Source organism: Capra hircus, chromosome 4 (assembly GCF_001704415.2).
Source record: "Capra hircus breed San Clemente chromosome 4, ASM170441v1, whole genome shotgun sequence".
In the NCBI taxonomy this organism is placed as follows: domain Eukaryota; kingdom Metazoa; phylum Chordata; class Mammalia; order Artiodactyla; family Bovidae; genus Capra; species Capra hircus.
In genome coordinates this window covers 74,887,812-74,907,197 of record NC_030811.1, presented here as the reverse complement: position 1 = coordinate 74,907,197, position 19,386 = coordinate 74,887,812, and the positions used below count along the sequence as shown (strand labels likewise).

General features: G+C 37.9%; 1 protein-coding gene across 2 annotated transcripts in view; it reads right to left on the bottom strand.

Moving 5' to 3' along the window:
- The window catches only part of ORC5 (origin recognition complex subunit 5), a 74,522-nt gene extending 63,329 nt beyond the window's left edge, over positions 1–11,193 (bottom strand). The window contains exons 1-3 of one of the 2 annotated variants that reach the window (XR_001917979.1): positions 10,982–11,193; positions 7,219–7,311; positions 4,508–4,708 (exon numbers count right to left, since the gene is read on the bottom strand). Coding sequence is in view for 1 of the 2 variants with exons in the window: in XM_005679112.3 (XP_005679169.1) it covers positions 4,508–4,708; positions 7,219–7,311; positions 10,982–11,053 (366 nt within the window). In the remaining variant the exon portion in view is untranslated. The remainder of the gene's footprint in view (positions 1–4,507; positions 4,709–7,218; positions 7,312–10,981) is intronic. The other variant, XM_005679112.3, reaches the window with a different exon arrangement.

Here is a 19,386-nt window from a genome sequence, read left to right as displayed (position 1 = left end):
ACCAGTAATTACAAAGCCTTCTGACCTGAGAGAGAGAAAATTCTAAATTTCAATATGTAAAACTTTACTTGCTTGAACTTTGTAAATGCATGCTAAACCCTTTAGCTAGAAAACCAAAGATGTTAAGAAAGATTAAATTTTTGTTCAGTGTTATGATAATACTACTGGGATTATGCTACAAATTATAATCATTTACATTAGGAATAAAATTAAAATGCAGAAAATATAATATTATTTCCCTGAATAATCCAAAATGTTTTATATCTGGTTTGTTAATTAATAGGCAGCTTGAAACAATGTATGAGAGTAATCAACTTAAGATCTTTCATTCCTAATTCATTTAGGCAAAATAAAGCTAAAGTTATTTACTGCTAAAAAGAAACAAATTACTTTCTCAACTATGTATTCTCAATATGCAATTTTCCCATCAATTTCCATTTAAAACTCTCTAATACAGGACACAGATTAATTCAAATTAATCAGTCCATTTGTATGCCCATTTTAATTCAAAACACAAAGCTGAGGCAGTAATAGTTCATTCTTCTGACAATATAATTAACCCACTGGTTTTATAGTATTTTAATAAATGATACTTCTTCAAAAGCAATTATCAAATAACTAATACTCAAAGAAGTTAAAATTTTAATTCAAATTCAAACATTTTAAAAAATAATTTACATGAAAGTAATCTAATAGATTTGATTTGTAAGGATGTTTACTAACTAGAAAACATTCTCAAACATCTTCCTGCATTATTTCCTAAGTGCTGAATCTTACCAATTCATATATTATATAACTCATATTCTATAAAATTATTCTAAATGTTCTATGCTAAACACCTACAAACTTTTTCACCTTTAATGTTTAGTCATCTAACAAACAACATTGAATGCCTACACTGATCCATGTGGCCTGAAAAATGAGTTGGGTCCCACTGATTCCTCATGGCTCTTCACAGAATATTGATCCCTCCTCCTCCCTGAAGACACAGCTTTGAAACTCTACTTGTTGGAGTCACCCAACACTCCGGGGTCGTTCCTCCTTGTTCTTTAAATGTTACAGTTTCTGACTATCACGTTTCTAACATAACTCCTATATTTTTTCCATATTTAAAAATCTACATAAATGACCTCCTGATATGGTAGACTGTTTATTTCCTGAAATCCCTCTCTCTTCCAATGATCTTGTCGCCTATCCTACCCAGTGAAAGATCAACTTATATTCTGTATCACTGGTTTTTGAAGTATGAACTGTAGGCCCCTATAAGGTGAAGGCAGGGGGTGTGCTGTTTCTGATCCTCTATCAGGAGGTTGGTGAGGTCAAAACTATTTTCATAATAATACAAAAATTGTATATGCCTTCTTCTACCACGGTGATTTTGGACTAACGGTAAAAGAACCAACTGTGGGTTAATTTAAGTAGCCTTAGCATAAATCAAGGTTGGTGCCAAACTATTCTAGCAGTTGTTAATTCTTTACTATATACTTACTCTAAGATGGAACAGATGTACTTTTTCCTATTCCTCCTAAGTAAAATTAAGAATCTTGAGTATTACATACAAAACAAATAAGGCTCTGAAAGGTGGAAAGAAGGCAAACTAGCTAGGGACCTCAGGACCACAAGAATGACAACTCACTTTGGAGGGTGAATTGTCTAAGTTATTTTCTTGCCTCATGTGTAGAGCTGAAGAAGCCTACAACACAGAAAGGCCGAGGAGAAGTGACCAAAAGCACTCCAACAAAAGCCTACTTTTTCTAGTCAAAGGTCCAGGAAAGGGGAAGCCTAGAGAGACTTCTAAGACTACTCGCTATCTAAGTTTTATTTGCACATCAATGATATCTTCTGTCTCCTAATTTCTTCACTACCTCGATACTGGAGCACCACAGTACTCAGTCACTGGACTCAACTCTTTCCTAACTCTCTCACTCTGCTGGTGATCTAATCCTATCTTGCAGCTTAAAGTATATGCCCAGAAATCCAAAATGGTATTTCCATGTTGGACCTCTCTTGACCTCAGATGCCAAGTGTCCAAGTGCCAACTCAACATCTCTACTTGGACTTTACGTGCCCAAAACCAAATTCCTCACGATTTCCCCCCCAGCAAAACCCCACCTGCTGTAGTTTTCTTCACTCAGATCATGACATCATTCCTTCAGCTGCACAAAAACTTCGTAACTAGTTTATTAGTTTCCTAGGGATACCATAACAAAACTCTGCAAACAGTGTGGCTTAAGAGAAACTTATTATCTCACAGTTGTGGAGGCTATAAGTATCATATCAAGTTGCTGTAAGTATCAGATCAAGCAGGGCCGTGCTTTCTGTGAAGGTGCTAGAGAAGGAGCTGTATCAGGTCTCTCTTCTAGCTCCTGATTAATTCCTTGTCTTGTGGCAACATACCTCCAATCTTTATGTGGCATTCTCCATGTGTGCATGTCTGTCTCTATAGTTCTTCTTTTTCACTAGGACATCAGTCATACTGGATGAGGGGCCCAATCCTCTAGTATGACCTCAACTTAATTAGAACCACAATGACCCCATTTACAAATAAGGTCATATTTTGAGGTTCTAGGGGCTAGAACTTCAACATACTTTTTGGAGGAAACTTCAGAAACTTCTTGGAGGAAACAAATTAACCCATAACACTAGTCTGCATGCTTCTATCTTGTACTTTTTCTTTCTCAGCATTACCCCTCTCCCCTCTTACTTAAACTATTCCAGGCAAAAAATGGCTTTCTTGATACTCCAACTCTGTATGCTCACATAAATCTCTCTGCTTGGAATACTCTTTTTTTTTTTTTTTTTAGATATTTTCATGGCTTGCTCCTTTCTTCCGTCCAGTTTCAGCTCTGTTATCATTATCTCAGTGAGATCTTCTCTGCCCTTCTCGCTTAAAAAAATAACTATTTTCCCCTGCCCAGCTGATTCTGCCTTACTCTAATGTACCACATCCAACATACTACATATTAACTTGCTTATTATCTACATTTTTCAATTAGATTATAAGCCCCAAGTGGGCAAAGACTCTTTTGTCCCTGTTCTATCTCCAGTATCTAAAACAGTGCCTGGGATATTTGCATAAATAAATTAACAAAATTAAAAAGTGGAAGGAACTGTCTTATACATTTAAGAAGATGCAAGAATGCATAAAACTTAGTCCTTTCAGTGAGTTTATAACTTAGCTGTTATTATATTAAAATTTAATTTCAATTTCGGAGATAATCATTTTTAAAGTAAGATTAAAGTATTATAAAAAATTCACTAACATAAAGCACATTATATACTTTAAGTTGTCTGCTAATTATTTTCAAATTGATGTAACAAGTTAAACTCAAACTAAGTCAATCTAAAATCAAATGATCTTTCCCAGATGTACCCCATACACAATTGACAAATTTGACCTTTGCTGTCTCTTACATTTATTCTTTTCTGCATTTTCTACCCCAACTCTAATCCAGGCCCAAACTGCCTCTAATGAAAACAGTTACAAGAGCCTCAAAACCATTTAGCCTATGTCTTTCAATTCCCTCCAATCTATCTATTCAACATGCCTTCAGAGCAATTTTCCTAAAGCATGTTTGTTGCTCTAGTAGATCTCCCTCTCACTGCCTAGGAAACGAAATAAGGCACATTAGTATGGTTTTCAAGACACTCCATGGTCTACCCCCTCCTACTTTTCCAGTCTTCTTTGTCTTCCCTCGTATTTTATAACCTACAAAGACCAGAGTATTTGGTATTCCCTAGGCTCCATTCCCATCTACATGCCTTTGCCTAATTCCCTCCATCTGAAATTTCTCTTCTTTATTTTCTTCCTAATAACACCCTAGTCATATTTTTAGCTCCATCTCAGATGTTATCACCTTATGAGGCTGTACCAGATGTCCCCGGATCAGTGCTTTGCCTATCAATGTTATCACTAATCACATTCTACATGTAGTTATGTATGAGTAAATCATAACTCTTCTACTAAACTGAAGCTCCCTTTAGATAAGCACTACATCTATAGACTCATAGACATAGAAAACAAACCAGTGGTTACCAGTGGGCACAGGGAATGAGGAAGGGGCAACATAAGGGTAGGGGATTAAGAGGTACAAACTACTACATATAAAATAAATAAGCTACAAGGATACACTGTAGAGCACAGAGAATATAGTGAATGTTTTATAATAACTATAAAAGGAGTCAGTTCAGTTCAGTTCAGTCGCTCAGTTGTGTCCGACTCCTTGCGACCCGATGAATCACAGCATGCCAGGCCTCCTGTCCAAATCAATGTTTCAGGTGTACTACACTGTACACCTGAAACTTCTATTATATTGCACATCAACTATACACACCTCAATTGAAAAACTATACCTCAGTTTAAAAAAACAAATATGTCAAACATTTTTTATATCACATAAGCATCTACAATGCACTGTACATAACGGACCTCAAAAAAAAATATGGAAACTGATTTAATAGATCAGTTTTCAAGTAAGAGATGATATAATGAAATTAAATTACTTACAATATATACAGTCTGATCCTTGAGATTTTCAGCTTCAGTTATTTGTTTAAATAAGCGAACAAAGTCATTAAATATTTCACAAGTTATATGAGTAGAACATTCACCCTCTGAAGAACTAAGATGATTCAATTTGTTTAAAATTTGTTCCAAAAGCAGTCTCAAGGTAAAGCACTCAACACAATTCACAAAGACATGTGGAAGCTGAAAAGAAAAACAAAAAATGTAAATAGAAAACACACAAACACAATAATGGCTTTGCTGGATATCCCGTTTGCCCTTCTGAATCTATACCCCACCATTCTCCAAACTGCTCTGTGCCCTCCGAGGCTGACCACTACAGACTGCATCGCTCAGACTCTAGTTTTTCTGGATCTAGTGGATTCAGTCAATGGGAAGAACCAGGAGACAGACGAAAAGTGGTGAGAGAAAAAACCTGAGTATTCCCTTGACTCCCTCTCCCATCCCTCAGTAGCCCAGAGCTTGACAGCGGCTCCATCTTCTCCTAAAGGCTGAGCTGGGCAGCCCTTGTCACAGATTACACCTCTTGCTGGGGCCTTTACAGTTCCTTCTGATGGTCCATTTAAGTCTGAGGGAACTACAGGCTCTCAGCACATCACCATCCCTTACTGGTTCCCTTAACATTTCTTCAACCTTTGTAAAACAGTCTCTCCATTAAACTCACTTCAATTATTTGAATTTTCATTTGTTTCCAACAGGGATTCAAAGAAAACTTGTAATTTCTTCTTAAGAATTCATAAAAAGAACCCCAAGGACATGTGAATGTTAAAATTCTTAGTAAGAATTTATTTATAATTTTAAGATAATATTTTTAATGATGGACACATCTAGATTTAAAAAAATGCTAATTAAAATTAAGAGTTAGAAACCATGGTAATCCACCTGCGAGGATTGAGAATGAACTTTTCATTTAAACAACTACCAAAATGGAAGTAACTCCAGAAACAATGAAGAAACAAAAGACTTACAAATATAGTCTGTTCTCAGAATGAAATCACAAAGCAGTACTGACCACTCAGAGGCGTGGCACCTGTAACTATTTTTGGTCTTCCCTGGTGGCTCAGTGGTAAAGAATCCACCTGACAAGGCAGGAGATGCAGGTTCAATCCCTGGGTTGAAAAGATGCCCAGAGTAAGGAAATGGCAACCCACTCCAGTATTCTTGCCTGGAAAACTCCATGGAGTGAGGAGCCTGGCGAGCTACAGTCCATGGGGTCCCAAAAGAGTCAGACGTGACTTAGCGACTAAACAACATAACCAGTTTTAGTGACGCTCTATAAACCTCACCCAATGAAGCTTTTCTTTTCCAGAGGAACAGTGTAAGTAAGGCTACAATATATTTACTTAGGCACAATTTCACCAGCATTTTCTGACATCCTTTACCCCCACTCCTTTATGAACTAGAGTCCACACTATCTCTGTTATGAGTAACTGTCTTGCTTACTGCTGTGTGCTATCTATGGCCTTTAATGGCAACACATCCTAAATGTCTCTTTGTAAAGTTGTACAAAAAGTCGTGATAATCATCATTTATTACAATGATTAACTAGCAGCAAAAATCATGATACATTAAAAAATGAAATACAGCCCTTAAATATGGAACTTTCATATTCAATTTTCATGCTTTTATTCAAAATACATTATTTTTGGACACTTCCTACAGGGACTTACAAACACAAATGCCTGAGCCAGGACCGTGTGCACTCCATGGTAGGAGAGGTGGAGAGAATGAGTGTAAGAAAAGTGATTCCAAGCAGAGGGAACAGTGTATGCCCAGGGTTCAAAGTAAGAAACAGCAAGAACTCTCAATACTCCAGTATGCCACACAAAACACACATACTGTGAGCTAAAGTTGGGACCAGGAGTAGCAAACAACAGCCTGTTGATATATAAAGCTCTATGAGAACACAGCTAAGTCCATTCAGATAGATACTGTCCATGGCTGCTTTCTTACTAAGGAGGAGTTGAGAGGTTGTAATAGAAAGTACCTGGCCCACAAGCCTAAAATATTTACTATCTGGCCATTAAAGAAAAAGTTTGCCCATCCCTGGTTTAGGATACAAAATGAGGTCATGCAATAATCATGAGTAATAGCGTCTAACCTTTACTGAGTGCTTACTATACACTAAGTATTGTGGTAAGAACTTGTCATATATTAACTCACTAAATTCTCACAAAAATTCCAAATGTTGTTGCTATTAGCCCCACTTTTCAGATGAGGAGAGCACTAAGGGGTGAACCTAGAAGAGGAACATAAGCCTACTAGATTCTGTCTGAAATTCTTAGGCATTACATTACAAAAGATAAACTGAATTCTGCTCACGGAGGGTCTTATATACCGGCAAAACACCTGAACATTTTGCTAAAGATCTTATTTAAGATTTTCATGGACTAGTTGCAGGGTGAAGAACAGACTGCACTTAGAAAACTGTTGTGGAAATAAATGAAACAAACACAATTAATGAAACTCAGAAGCAACAGCTATGATTAAAGCTACACGGAGTCAAGATATTAATGATACAGAATTCACAGAACATGTTTACTATTCAATTTACTAAGAGAGTGAGGACAAAGAAAAGATTAAAAAATAAATTTGGACAAACATAAGTTTAAACTAAACATCTCCAAGATCCCTTCCATTTCTAGGAGTCTAAGAATAAAAATCAATTAACACTGAGCTTGGGGTAGTCTTACCTCTAAACTTCTCAACAAAGTTTGTGTTACATAGGTCTTTCCACTGGCAGTGTGTCCATAAATAAAAATAGACGGAAAGCTGAAATGATGTCTCTAGGGGAAAAAAGGCAAATATCAATCTGCACACACAAACATAAAATAAACATTTATCAGCTTGTGAAAGTTTTACATGATAAATTATTTAATCCAAATTTTTTCAACAGTGAGCATTTAGTGAATTCATCATTATACTTTAAACTTACTTAAATTCAACTCTACTCTTTCTCAAAATTCCTGGAAAAATCATATTTGGCCTATGTATTATACATGACATATTACTAAATATATATCAGTTCAGTTCAGTTGCTCAGTCGTGTCTGACTCTTTCCGACCCCTGAACTGTAGCACACCAGGCCTCCCTGTCCATCACCAACTCCCGGAGTTCACTCAGACTCACGTCCATCGAGTCAGTGATACCATCCAGCCATCTCATCTTCTGTCGTCCCCTTCTCCTCCTGCCCCCAATCCCTCCCAGCATCAGAGTCTTTTCCAATGAGTCAACTCTTCGCGTGAGGTGGCCAAAGTACTGGAGTTTCAGCTTTAGCATCATTCCTTCCAAAGAAATCCCAGGGCTGATCTCCTTCAGATATATATATATATACACACACACATATATATATATACACACATATATATACTTAAATATTTTATTATTATAGATATATATATATATATATGTGCTTGTATTTTCAAATTTATGGGAGATTTAACAGATTTCTTTAAGAACAATTCTGATCATACTTCTTTTTCTTAGCTCTTTTTTATAGAATCTAAGTTCACAGGCTGTAACTTCACTGTACATTTTAAAGCTCTGAAACTAAGCATACAGAATCACAGGGCTAGAATTTCAAGAATCCCCTGTTCTAAGGAAAACTTACAGAATACTTCTGAATTATGTATACTACATTTACCCTGGCCTAAATGTATATGTATCATCATCGTTTTCAACAACCAAATCTACACAGCATACATTTCAACATCTATTCCCAAGATTCTCCTGCAGTACATTATGAGTTAGCAGCCTAGAGAAAAGTAAAAAGTGTCAAACATCTCTCTATGGTCTGGTCAATACTGCAAATATGCTTCATTAATTCAGTGAACATTTATTAGACAACAACTAAACACTGAAAACCATGATGCACTAAAGAGTACAAAAATCAGAGACAAAATATGCTTTGAAAGAATTCACATACACTTAAAAAATAATTACAGGAAAATTGGGTGACAATTCAACTTCCATGAAAAAGAAGAGTCTCTATGATCACCATCTACTACTACAACAGTACAGTTGACCCTTGAACAATACAGGTTTTGAACTTCCTGGGTTCACCCATACATGGATTTTTTTCAATAAATATATGGAAAAAATTCTGGAGATTTGCAACAATTTGTAAAAACTCACAGAAGAACCACATAGCCTAAAAATATAGAAAAAATTAAGAAAAAATTAGATATGCCATGAAGCATAAAATATATATAGATAATAGTATAGCCTTACAAAGTCATAAGGTGAGGGATATTTAATATAAAATTAATAATGTGTTAGTTTTGTTTTATAACTTGGCTTTCAAAAGATTACAGTACCATACAGTATGTCTGTGTTTCCCAGCCTCTCCCTTCCTTCTCTCCCTCTCCCCCTTTCCCTTTTCTCCACCCTTCTTCCAATATGTATAAAATGCCCAATGCTTTGCATTATTAAGACAATACTGATGTACATACTGACAGACAATTCATCTTGTAGACAACGTAACTCAGTTTAGTACTGTGAATGTATTTCTCTTTATTACGGTTTTCTTAATATTTCCTTTTCTAAAGCTTACTTTATTGTAAATTAGAACAAAATATTATACATATAATACACAAAATATGTGTTAGTTGACTGTTTATCTGTAAGACTATTAGTAGCTAAGTTTTGGGGGAGTCAAAAGTTACACACTGATTTTACACTACACAGGGGGTCAGCACCTCTAATTTTCACATTGTTCAAGGGTTAACTGTAGTCACAGACATTTATTACATTCTAGCCACCAAGTTACAAATTTCCTTTTTGCAAGACAAAGGAGGAACTCAGTTTATACAGGAAAATATTAATGGCAAATGCCTATGGCAATAGCAGCCCAATAAACTAAAAATGGATGTTCTAATTCATGGATTCTTAAGTTTATACATAAGCATCTTGCAAATTAACTAGCTCAAAAATTCTGTCTCAAGAACTAAATGCAAGCTTTCTGAGCATCTCTGCTATCCAAATACTATATTTCACCTTTCAAGAGAAGCTCAAGATATTCATTAGGACACTTTTTCAAGCTACACTGAAATTCTCACTTTTTGGAATCCTGCCATACTTGTCTGCATCCAAAAGGTGTTTAATAATACTCCACCTTACATCATCTTTTCTGTGTTACCCAGAATTGAACTCTTGCACTGTTATTTAACTTTTCACCTTCATAAATCTAACATAAACTAATAATTCTGGATGTGGCACTGTGCCTGGAACAGAGAAGGTGCTCAGTAACAATTCCCTGAATACATAAAAGAGTCTGCTTAGAAATATGAACCAGTTTTTTTTTTTTTTTTCTTACAAATCTTTGCATCTCCCACATGGACTGCACCTTACAGAAAAGTGCTATTAAAACTGTTAAACATGATTTGTTTCTCTGATCTACACCAAATCGGTACTACTCATCTCTATTTGCCAACATTCATTTTCAGGAGCACCACTTCTGTTTGGAGAGATCTGGGTCTGTAACTCCAGGGAATGAATGCATGAGGTATAACCAAGAAAATGTTTCAGTGATAATATGGGTAACTACGATTAACTAGAATATTGACTGAGGATGCAGTCATTGACATCTTCCCTAACTAATGCGCCCCTTTAGGAGGCTGGTACTTTTCCACTAACACTTCACAGGCCACCCTAGGCTGCCATCCGGCTAGTTGGATGAAAGCAGTACTCAAGAAAAACCTGAAGCGTAGGGGGAGTACATGAGTATGACTCTAAATTCTCATTTACTCTCCTTCAGATGAGATCCGAATCTGATTAATTCCAAGTATCATTCATGAATCTGAAGCAAAGGCTCACTAAAGGCCACCAGAATATACTTAAAAAGTAGATTAAAGTATTCAATTGATGAATGCAAGCTCCTACGGAAAGGACTCCCTAGTGGTGTTCATCCAGAGGAAACTTAACCTCTTCTCTTAGGCATCACCCGAACTGCTAGTTAAGAAGCCAAGACTGCACCTCTTTCTGTGCTTTAATAACGCTGGAAAAGCCGTTGACGTTTTAAACCAGATGCACTACGATGGACCTTACTCGCCTTCCCATCCACACAGGACTTAGAGCAACTACCTCACTGAAACGGAGGGGATTCAGATTTGAATAACACTGTGCAAACACACCTGTTGGATAAAATCCTATACAGCTGGGGTAAGAAGCACCTTTGAGTTGCTACTCTGTATTAACGCTCTCTCAAAACTGGCGTGTGTAAGAAAACATGCCTGGGCCAACGAGCCCTAGTTAGCGGGCCAGTACAGTTCAAAAAACTCCTCAGAAGTTACTTTGGGTGAGGAGTGGGACAGACCTATTACATCCCCTGTCTAAACGCAAACATAGTCTGTGGCCCCTCAATTCGAACGAAAATTTAAAAACTGGAAACTGTTGCCAAGACCATGAAATTCTTTGCCTCCGGGATTTAGAAGAGAAAAGACAGCTGGACGACAATACCTCTCCAAACAGGGACTGCAAGGTGGACACTTGGGACTCCCGACAAAGCACCATATTTTCCAGGTGAAGCATTCTGGCAGCTACGAGAGGACAGAGAAACCCGTGGCCAGCTCCGGGTCCAAAAGCCTAGCTTCACCTACACCAGGGTCTCCATGCTCCCGCCGGAAACCGGACTCGCGGGCTTCTGGGAGGAGCCGGCGTGGCCGAGCGTCGGCGTGACGTCAGCGCGCAAGAGGAGCGTCGACCCCTCCCTAGTCTTTCAAGGCCCGAGGCTGTAAGGCTTTGGCGCCACCGAGGGGCTGTTCCGCTCCTATTTTCTTGTGGTGGGCATCTAGGCCTGTGGTCTTTGCCATCTAGAAGTTGGAAGAACGAACAGAGGCAGTGCTGAAAGGAGTTGAGGGGGCCCCCGCAGGCTCCCAGTCAGCAGAGACCCCGTGGCTTCAGTTTTCCAGCCTATAGGCGCCAAGTTTAGAAACCTTTAAGTGATGGATAAGTTTGTCGTGTAGCCCCACCCATGAGGGAAAGGAGGTTGTGGAGCGGAGGCCCCCCTCCACACAGGCAACTGAGGAAGGTGGGCTCAGTTGACCAATATTCTCAAAAAGTGGGGTTTTTTTTTTTCTTCAGGAGGGTATGGGAAATTGGTCTCCAGTGCAAAAAAAAAAAAAAAGACTAATAGCATTGAACAAACAATTTTGAATTAGTAGCCTTAGTGCAAGCCTAAAAGCGAGAACATCTGGTAATGCCTCTCCCCCTCAACGTGAGGAAGTTCTGGTGTGAGTTGCTGAAGGCAAGAAGAGTGAAAAATAACGTTCCTTTTAGCATTAGGCTGTTTGTGGAACACTTACTAAAAACCAGACGCTAAAAGATTGTGAAAGTAAACAAGTATAGAAGCAGACAGAAATATGTGGTAAAAAGAGGGTTTGGGGTCTGAAAGCTGCTGGATTGGGGCCATTGGCTCAGAGAGACCTTGGAAGAGTTTTTGAACCATTCATACTGCTGCCCAGCCAGGTCCTATGGGCCTCCTATGGCCAAAGCATTTCTGTGTCCCCCATTTCCTTGATAACAGAAAATATCCTTCATTCAGCCTCCATGACCATGCCTGAGTTCTAGTGGGCACATTCAAGCGGTTGTTACTTAGCCAAGGTAGGTGATGTGACCCCAGGGAAAAACAGTCAAGGGCAGCCTTGGGACCGGGTCCTGTTTCCGCATCAAAGGACTCGCACAACATTTTAGGCATTTTGCAGATACTGAACCCCACTCCAGCTGGGAGAAATAAATGGTTAATGATAGTAGGCTGCCCGTTAGCTTTTTGACCCCAGACCAGTTGGACCTGAAGGTTGATAATGTTGGCGCCTACTTAACCTCACTACCAACCCATCAGAAGAACGTCAGCAAGCTGCTCACACTCTCTTTGAACAATTACAATAAAACTTCTCACTATCTTCCCCAAGTTGGGACACAACGGTTTTAAAGGCATTAGTCCACTGCCCACCCCCACAACTTTGCTTGACAAAGTAATAAAGCTATCCTTTCCTACTTCACCCAAAACTCTGTCTCTGAGATTTGATTACATTGGTGAACAGAGAAGATGAGCTTTCAGCATCAATTTTGGTGCCCAACATGGGGCTCAACTTTGGAACACTCCCAGGTTAGTGGGGTGGGGTGGAGGGGGTCCATTGGCTTGATAGACACTGTGAGGTTTTCTCCGCACCAGTCTTTTTTGAGAGAGTGGAGAACTGGAGAATTCCTTGAGAGGCCAGATTGCCTAGAACCTTTGCCTTGAAAGGCAAAGCCTTAGTTGTACCCTGTCCTTGCAGCTGGAATTCTGAGGTGGGAATACACTGCAGAAAAGGGACTGCCCTATCAGCTGCTGAGGCCCTTTGTGCTTTGAGGATGCTCTTCCTCTTGCCTGGACTGCACTGGACTTCCCACTCTGAGGAATTATTTTGGGGAAACAGAAGGTAGCCTTCAGGACATTCCATCACCTCTGCCAGCATTTTGGTAAGTCCCCCAGTGTGCACGCTGAGGTCACTCAACCTGGTCCATTTAGGGAAACTTTGGTCCATTTTGGGAATCTTGCTTGGGGATTTTTTCAATTAGGAAGATTGTTCAGCATCTCTGTACAGAGAATCTGAACTTTCAGCCTCAATTTTGAATTGTAAACTTCTTTATCTGTAAAAAGGAGATAATAATGGCTGCGTTATTGCTAGGGATAAAAGATTATATACCTAGTGCCTGATGTACATAGATTTAAGTCATGGATGTCAAAATCAGAATCTTGTATTTGTGATAGCCAAAAAGATCTTTTGATAATCATGGTCTCCTATAACTTATCAGCTAGTTAAAAATCATATTTAAAGCAATTCAAATGCAATTGTTTAAGTACTTTAAGAAAGAATTATAAAAGGTACAATGGGACCATCCATCAAATCTTTCAGTATCTCTTCATCCACCCTCTCTAGAAGGGGTTATACATTTCCATAACACTATCTTTTTAACATTCAACAAAATTGTAACTAAATAATTGTCTAAATGTTAGTGTTTTATCTCTAGATGCTTTATAAGGGCAGGAAACCCTGTCTTCTTCACAGCTCCATTTTCAGTATATACTGTACTGCCTGGGACATACCTGTTAAGCAATCAGTAAATAATTTGTGCACCTGGCAGGGAGTGCCTTACTGCCTAGACAGATTTACGAAAGTTTCCCAGAGGAGGGAACTGAGACTTAAGAATAAGGGTTCACCTGTGAGACCGCAAAGGGATTCTAAGCAAAAGAACAAAAAAGACAAGATAAAGACATAAAAGGAGCAAATAGGCAATCCCGTGCCAGGGACCAGCAAATAATTTTTCAGAATAAATCTACAGAGTGGCAGGTGGTCAGGCTGGATACAAGTGCATGTTATACTAAGAGGACTGAACTTTGTATAGGCCATAGGGAGCCAAAAAGCAATTTTAGGCAAAGAAGCAAATGAACACTTGACTTTAAGGAAGTTCCTTTTGACTATAGCATGGAAAATAGAATCAATTTGACTACAGCAAACATTGAAACAATAAATGATGATGGCCTAAACAAAAGGAATGGGAAACGAGGTAACAAGGAATGGCAATGAAGGCTTATTAAACATAATGTGGCCGACACTGTGATACATATATTATCTGTTTTAAGCTTTACAATATAGTAGATTGTGAATGGGAAAGAACTAGCTGAAGTTAAGTAATTTATCTTTCAAGTAGAATATTCTTGAACATAGGTCTGGTTGACTTCAAAGTCCTTAATCTTTCTATTACATCATACAATAAAGAAGCTGAATCTGAGAGAAATTTTGAAGTAATTTTATAGAATTCAGTGGCTGATTAAATGAGTTGGAGGCTGGAGTCTTCAAGAGTAGCATTTAGGTTTCTTAGGTGATTTTAGGCTTTGCAGATAATGAAATAAAAAAATAAAGAAGGAGAAGGTTTATTGATTTAGTGTTATCTTTATGGGATTTAGTTTTATCTTTAACACTAAAGTGAGTTTCTCAGATTTAATCTGGAGTGTCTACAGGGTAACTAGTTAAAGAGGTCCAGAATAAATGGGATCTGAAGCTACAAGAAAGTGGCCTAGCAAAGGATATACAGAAGTTATCATCACAAAGATAGTCGGGCCAGTCCTCTGGGTCAGACTGCACACAGAGAATATATGTTTATTACACATTAACCTGAAAATAATCCTTTAAAAATGTGATAGTAGTAGATGGAAGTTGGTGCTCAAATGGTATAAGTTATTTTTTCCACAGAAAGAATGTGTTTTCAGAAAATATCCCAATAGTAAAAAGTTCGCTAAAATCCTCTATGGCATATTTAATAGCTGTACTTTTAGGCCTGCTGTATTAAAACTGGAGTTTTAATTGAAGGAAAAAATTATATGTGTCAGAATTAGTTTTAAAACAAAAAATTTTGGTAATACATATATCAGTTTAAGGAGTATGAGAAAATGTGGAAACAGTTTCCTATTTAAAAAAATGAACACATCATAAGCTGTGAATCTCCAACAGTTATGCATGAGGGATATTTTAAAGAGTCCTAAAAATTGCTGTATATCAATATGTAAACATAAGGAGCAAAAAGTGTAGTATTTATGCATTAAAATGGTCTTTAACTGTAATTTTGATTTTTCAAAGTTAAAACATTAAGCAAATAACATGAAACAATGGGAAATTTCATTCTTCAAAACAAAGCTCAAATAATTTATTTATAATACTGTTTATGAGCCCCTCAAAAGGAAACAAATGAAACTAAGCTTACTATCCTTATTTTTAATTTTTTAAACAATACCTCTGTGCTCTTTTAATCTTTGGTTACTTATTCTCTAGTTTTTAACTTAATGATTTGTATATTAAATAAACATGGAAGTTTTAATACTAAAATACTTGGTGGTAAATGTGTTTTCAAGCTAATTGTTTTTCAATGCCATTTTGAAAGTCTGACTTACCTATGTACTGGCATCCCAGGACTAATAAAATATAAATTAATTGTTTAAAATGTAATCAAACAGAAAGAAAATCTTTAATACTGGTTGAGGAACTTGGTCATGGCTTCAGATAAACTAGAGACAAGTCCAAATACAGATGGAAAATTTCAAGAAGATTTTATTTTAGTAACTTAATTTAACTTTATGAAGATAATTTTGAATCGTTCCCTTGCTCAAATCCTTCTCATTTTCCCTCCCAGCCAAATCGTCACAATGTACAAGACCCCCTAAAACCTACTTCCCACTTCGCCCTTTACTTTGCTCACTTCATCTTCTGCTTCTCTTCCTTAAAATCACTCTCTTTCAGCCACACTGGCCTCCTTGGATTCTCTGGACCATGCTGGGCAGGTTCCAGCTTCTTGTGACTCTGCTCTTGCTGTTCCTCCTGGAATCTTTTTCTCAATCTTATTCACACTGCTCACTCCTGACTTCCTTTGATCTCTGCTCGAATGTCACCTTACTAAAGCCTTCTTTGACTACTTGTCTCCACTGTCCCCATCCCCCTTTTTTTCCTTTATTTTGATTCATAGTACTTATTCATGGTACTTATCATCTACATATTTTACTTGTTATTGTCAGTCTCTCACACTAAAATGTAAGGCCTCTGTGGAACGCAATCAAAAAATTTCCTAATGCCTAGGAGGCACTCAATAAATATTTACTGAATTGATTAATGACTTTACTTATCCCAAATGACTAGCATGAGCTCTGACCACATTTGATTAATGAAATGAATTACTGAGAAAAACTACCGAAAAACTAAAACACCAAAACTCCCAAAGTTCTAGTTTTAGCTTCAAGGATGATTGTTTTCTGTATCTTTAATTATGACACCCATCCTCGCTCAGCAGTCTTATTATTGTAGTTTTAGCCACTTTGATGATCACCCTGAGCCACAAAGGAATGAAATATTCATTGTGCAGAAAATAAATAAGCATATAAATAAATAAAACTGAGTTAAAATCCAGGCAGTTTATTCAGAAATGGAGTTAACTTTAGGTCCTTTGAAAATTTACTGTTAAGGAAGTTTGAATGTGAAGGAGCAGCACGATCTTTAGAAATTGGGTAGTGTATCCTTAGTACCATGTTAGACATTCATGGAAGTCCACTCAGATAGATGAGGACATTATTTAGGGTATTATCTGAAAATAAACCAAATGTTGACTTTTTTCTGAAGTAAATATATTTTAATAAAATATAAATACCAATTAAATAATAATTACCTATCTTTACTTGCATTTATTAGGAGAAAACATGAAGTAGATCTGAAAGCCATATCATACTTGGGCAGATTGCTGTATTATTTTATGTACCTTCTCTAACCTTAACTTACTCTAATTCAATCTAAGCATGATGTCCACTTTTCCTGTCCCTCCCACCTCCGTTTACCACCTGTGGTAGGCAGAATAATGGCTTCTCAAAGACAGCCACAACCTAATTCCAAGACATGTTAATATGTTAGATTACATGGCAAAGGGAAATTAGAATGCAGATTGAAGAAGGTTATCAGCTGACTTTGAGATGGGGAGGTTAGACAGTACTATCCAGATGCTGCTGCTACTAAGTCGCTTCAGTTGTGTCCGACTCTGTGCGACCCCATAGACGGCAGCCCACCAGGCTCCCCCATCCCTGGGATTCTCCAGGCAAGAACACTGGAGTGGGTTGACATTTCCTTCTCCAAGTATCCAGATGAGCCCAACATAATTACAAGCATCATTATTAGTGAAAGTGGAAGGCAGCATAAGCCCGAGAGATGGCAATGTGAAATGTGCCCTGATGTTGCTTGCTTAGAAGGGGGAGAGGAGCCAAGGAATGCAGGCAGACTCTAGAAGTTGGGAAAGGGAAGAAAATGGATTCTTCCCAGAACCTCCAGAGAGGAATGCAGCCCTGGCTCAGACCTCAAAATGAGTTAGACTTATTTCAGACTTATGACCTCCAGAACTCTAAGAAAATAATTTTGTGTTGTTTTAAGCCACTAATTATGTGGTGATTTTTTTTTATAGCACCAATAGAAAACTAACCCACCTATTACATTAGAGTTCATTCTGACCTTTTTGCTAGGATAAAAATGTATATGCACTCCGTTGATTAGTACAGTTGGCCCTCTGGATCTTCAGGTTCCACATCCATGGATTCAACCAACATCAGATTCAGTTCAGTTCAGTTCAGTCGCTCAGTCGTGTCTGACTCTTTGCGACCCCATGAATCTCAGCATGCCAGGCCTCCCTGTCCATCACCAACTCCCGGAGTTCACTCAGACTCATGTCCATCGAGTTAGTGGTTGAAAATACTAAAAAAAAAAAAAAAAAAATTCAGAACACTCCGAAAAGTAAAACTTGAATTTACTGGTCTCCAAGTGGCTCAGACAGTAAAGAATCTTCCTGCAGTGCTGGAGACCTGGGTTTGGAAGATACCTTGGAGAAAGGAATGGTTGGTTACCCACTCCACTCTTGCCTGGAGAATTCCATGGACAGAGGAGCCTGGCAGGCTATAGTCCATGGGGTCACAAAGAGTTGCACATGGCTGAGTGACTAACACTTTCACTTTCGCCAGCTATTTACTAGCATTTACATTGTATTAAACATTATGCTGGAAGGGATTGGGGGCAGGGGAGGAAGGGGACGACAGAGGATGAGATGGCTGGATGGCATCACTGACTCAATGGACAAGAGTTTGGGTGAACTCTGGGAGTTGGTGATGGACAGAGAGGCCTGGCATGCTGCAATTCATGGGGTTGCAAAGAGTCAGACACAACTGAGCGACTGAACTGAACTGAACTGAAACATTATATGCAATCTACAGGTCACTCAGAATACAAGGAAGAATGTGCATTGGGTTATACACGAATATCACACCATTTTATGTGAGACTTGAGCATCCATGGAACAATTCCCCACAAATACTGAGAAACTACTTTACTCATATTGGTTAATTTTCATAGTAATCATGTTTGGAAACAACCCAGGGATGTTAAGTGACCAAAATGGACACTTATCTCTTTCATCAAGAGTGGGAGTCATGGTACAATATAATCTGAAGCTTAATAACTTTTTATTGCATCAAAATTATGGAACAACTCTATTAAAAATACAACAAAATGTGAAAATGCAAAAAAATGATGAAAATTCAAGGAAAAGTTGACAAATCCACCACTATAGCAAAAGATTTCAAGAGTCTCTCAAAATTACTGTTAGGTTGAGCAAACAAAAATTGTAAGGATGTAGGAGATTTGAAAAACATAATTAATAAGCTTGTTTTATAGGATAAGACACTTTTATAAGCACATGCAGTACATTTACTAAAGTTGACTACCATGTACGAGGGTATAAAGCAAATCTAAACAAATTTCAAAGGACTGGCATCATTCATAATTCTCATTGCAATGCAATCAAAAAACAAAAAGTAGATGTCAGTACTTAAAAGATAAAAAATTCATAGGTTAGAGAATTCAAAAACATACTTTTAAATAACTCAAAGATGAAATGTGTGAGTCACAATAAACTGGAAAATTCTGAAGGAGATGGGAATACCAGACCATCTGACCTGCCTCTTGAGAAATCTATATGCAGGTCAGGAAGCAACAGTTAGAACTGGACATGGAACAACTGACTGGTTCCAAATAGGAAAAGGAGCTCGTCAAGACTGTATCTTGTCACCCTGCTTATTTAACTTATATGCAGAGTACATCACGAGAAATGCTGGACTGGATGAAGCACAAGCTGAAATCAAGATTGCCGGGAGAAATATCAGTAACCTCAGATATGCAGATGACGCCACCCTTATGGCAGAAAGTGAAGAAGAAAGAACTAAAGAGCCTCTTGATGAAAGTGAAAGTGGAGAGTGAAAAAGTTGGCTTAAAGCTCAACATTCAGAAAACAAAGATCATGGCATCTGG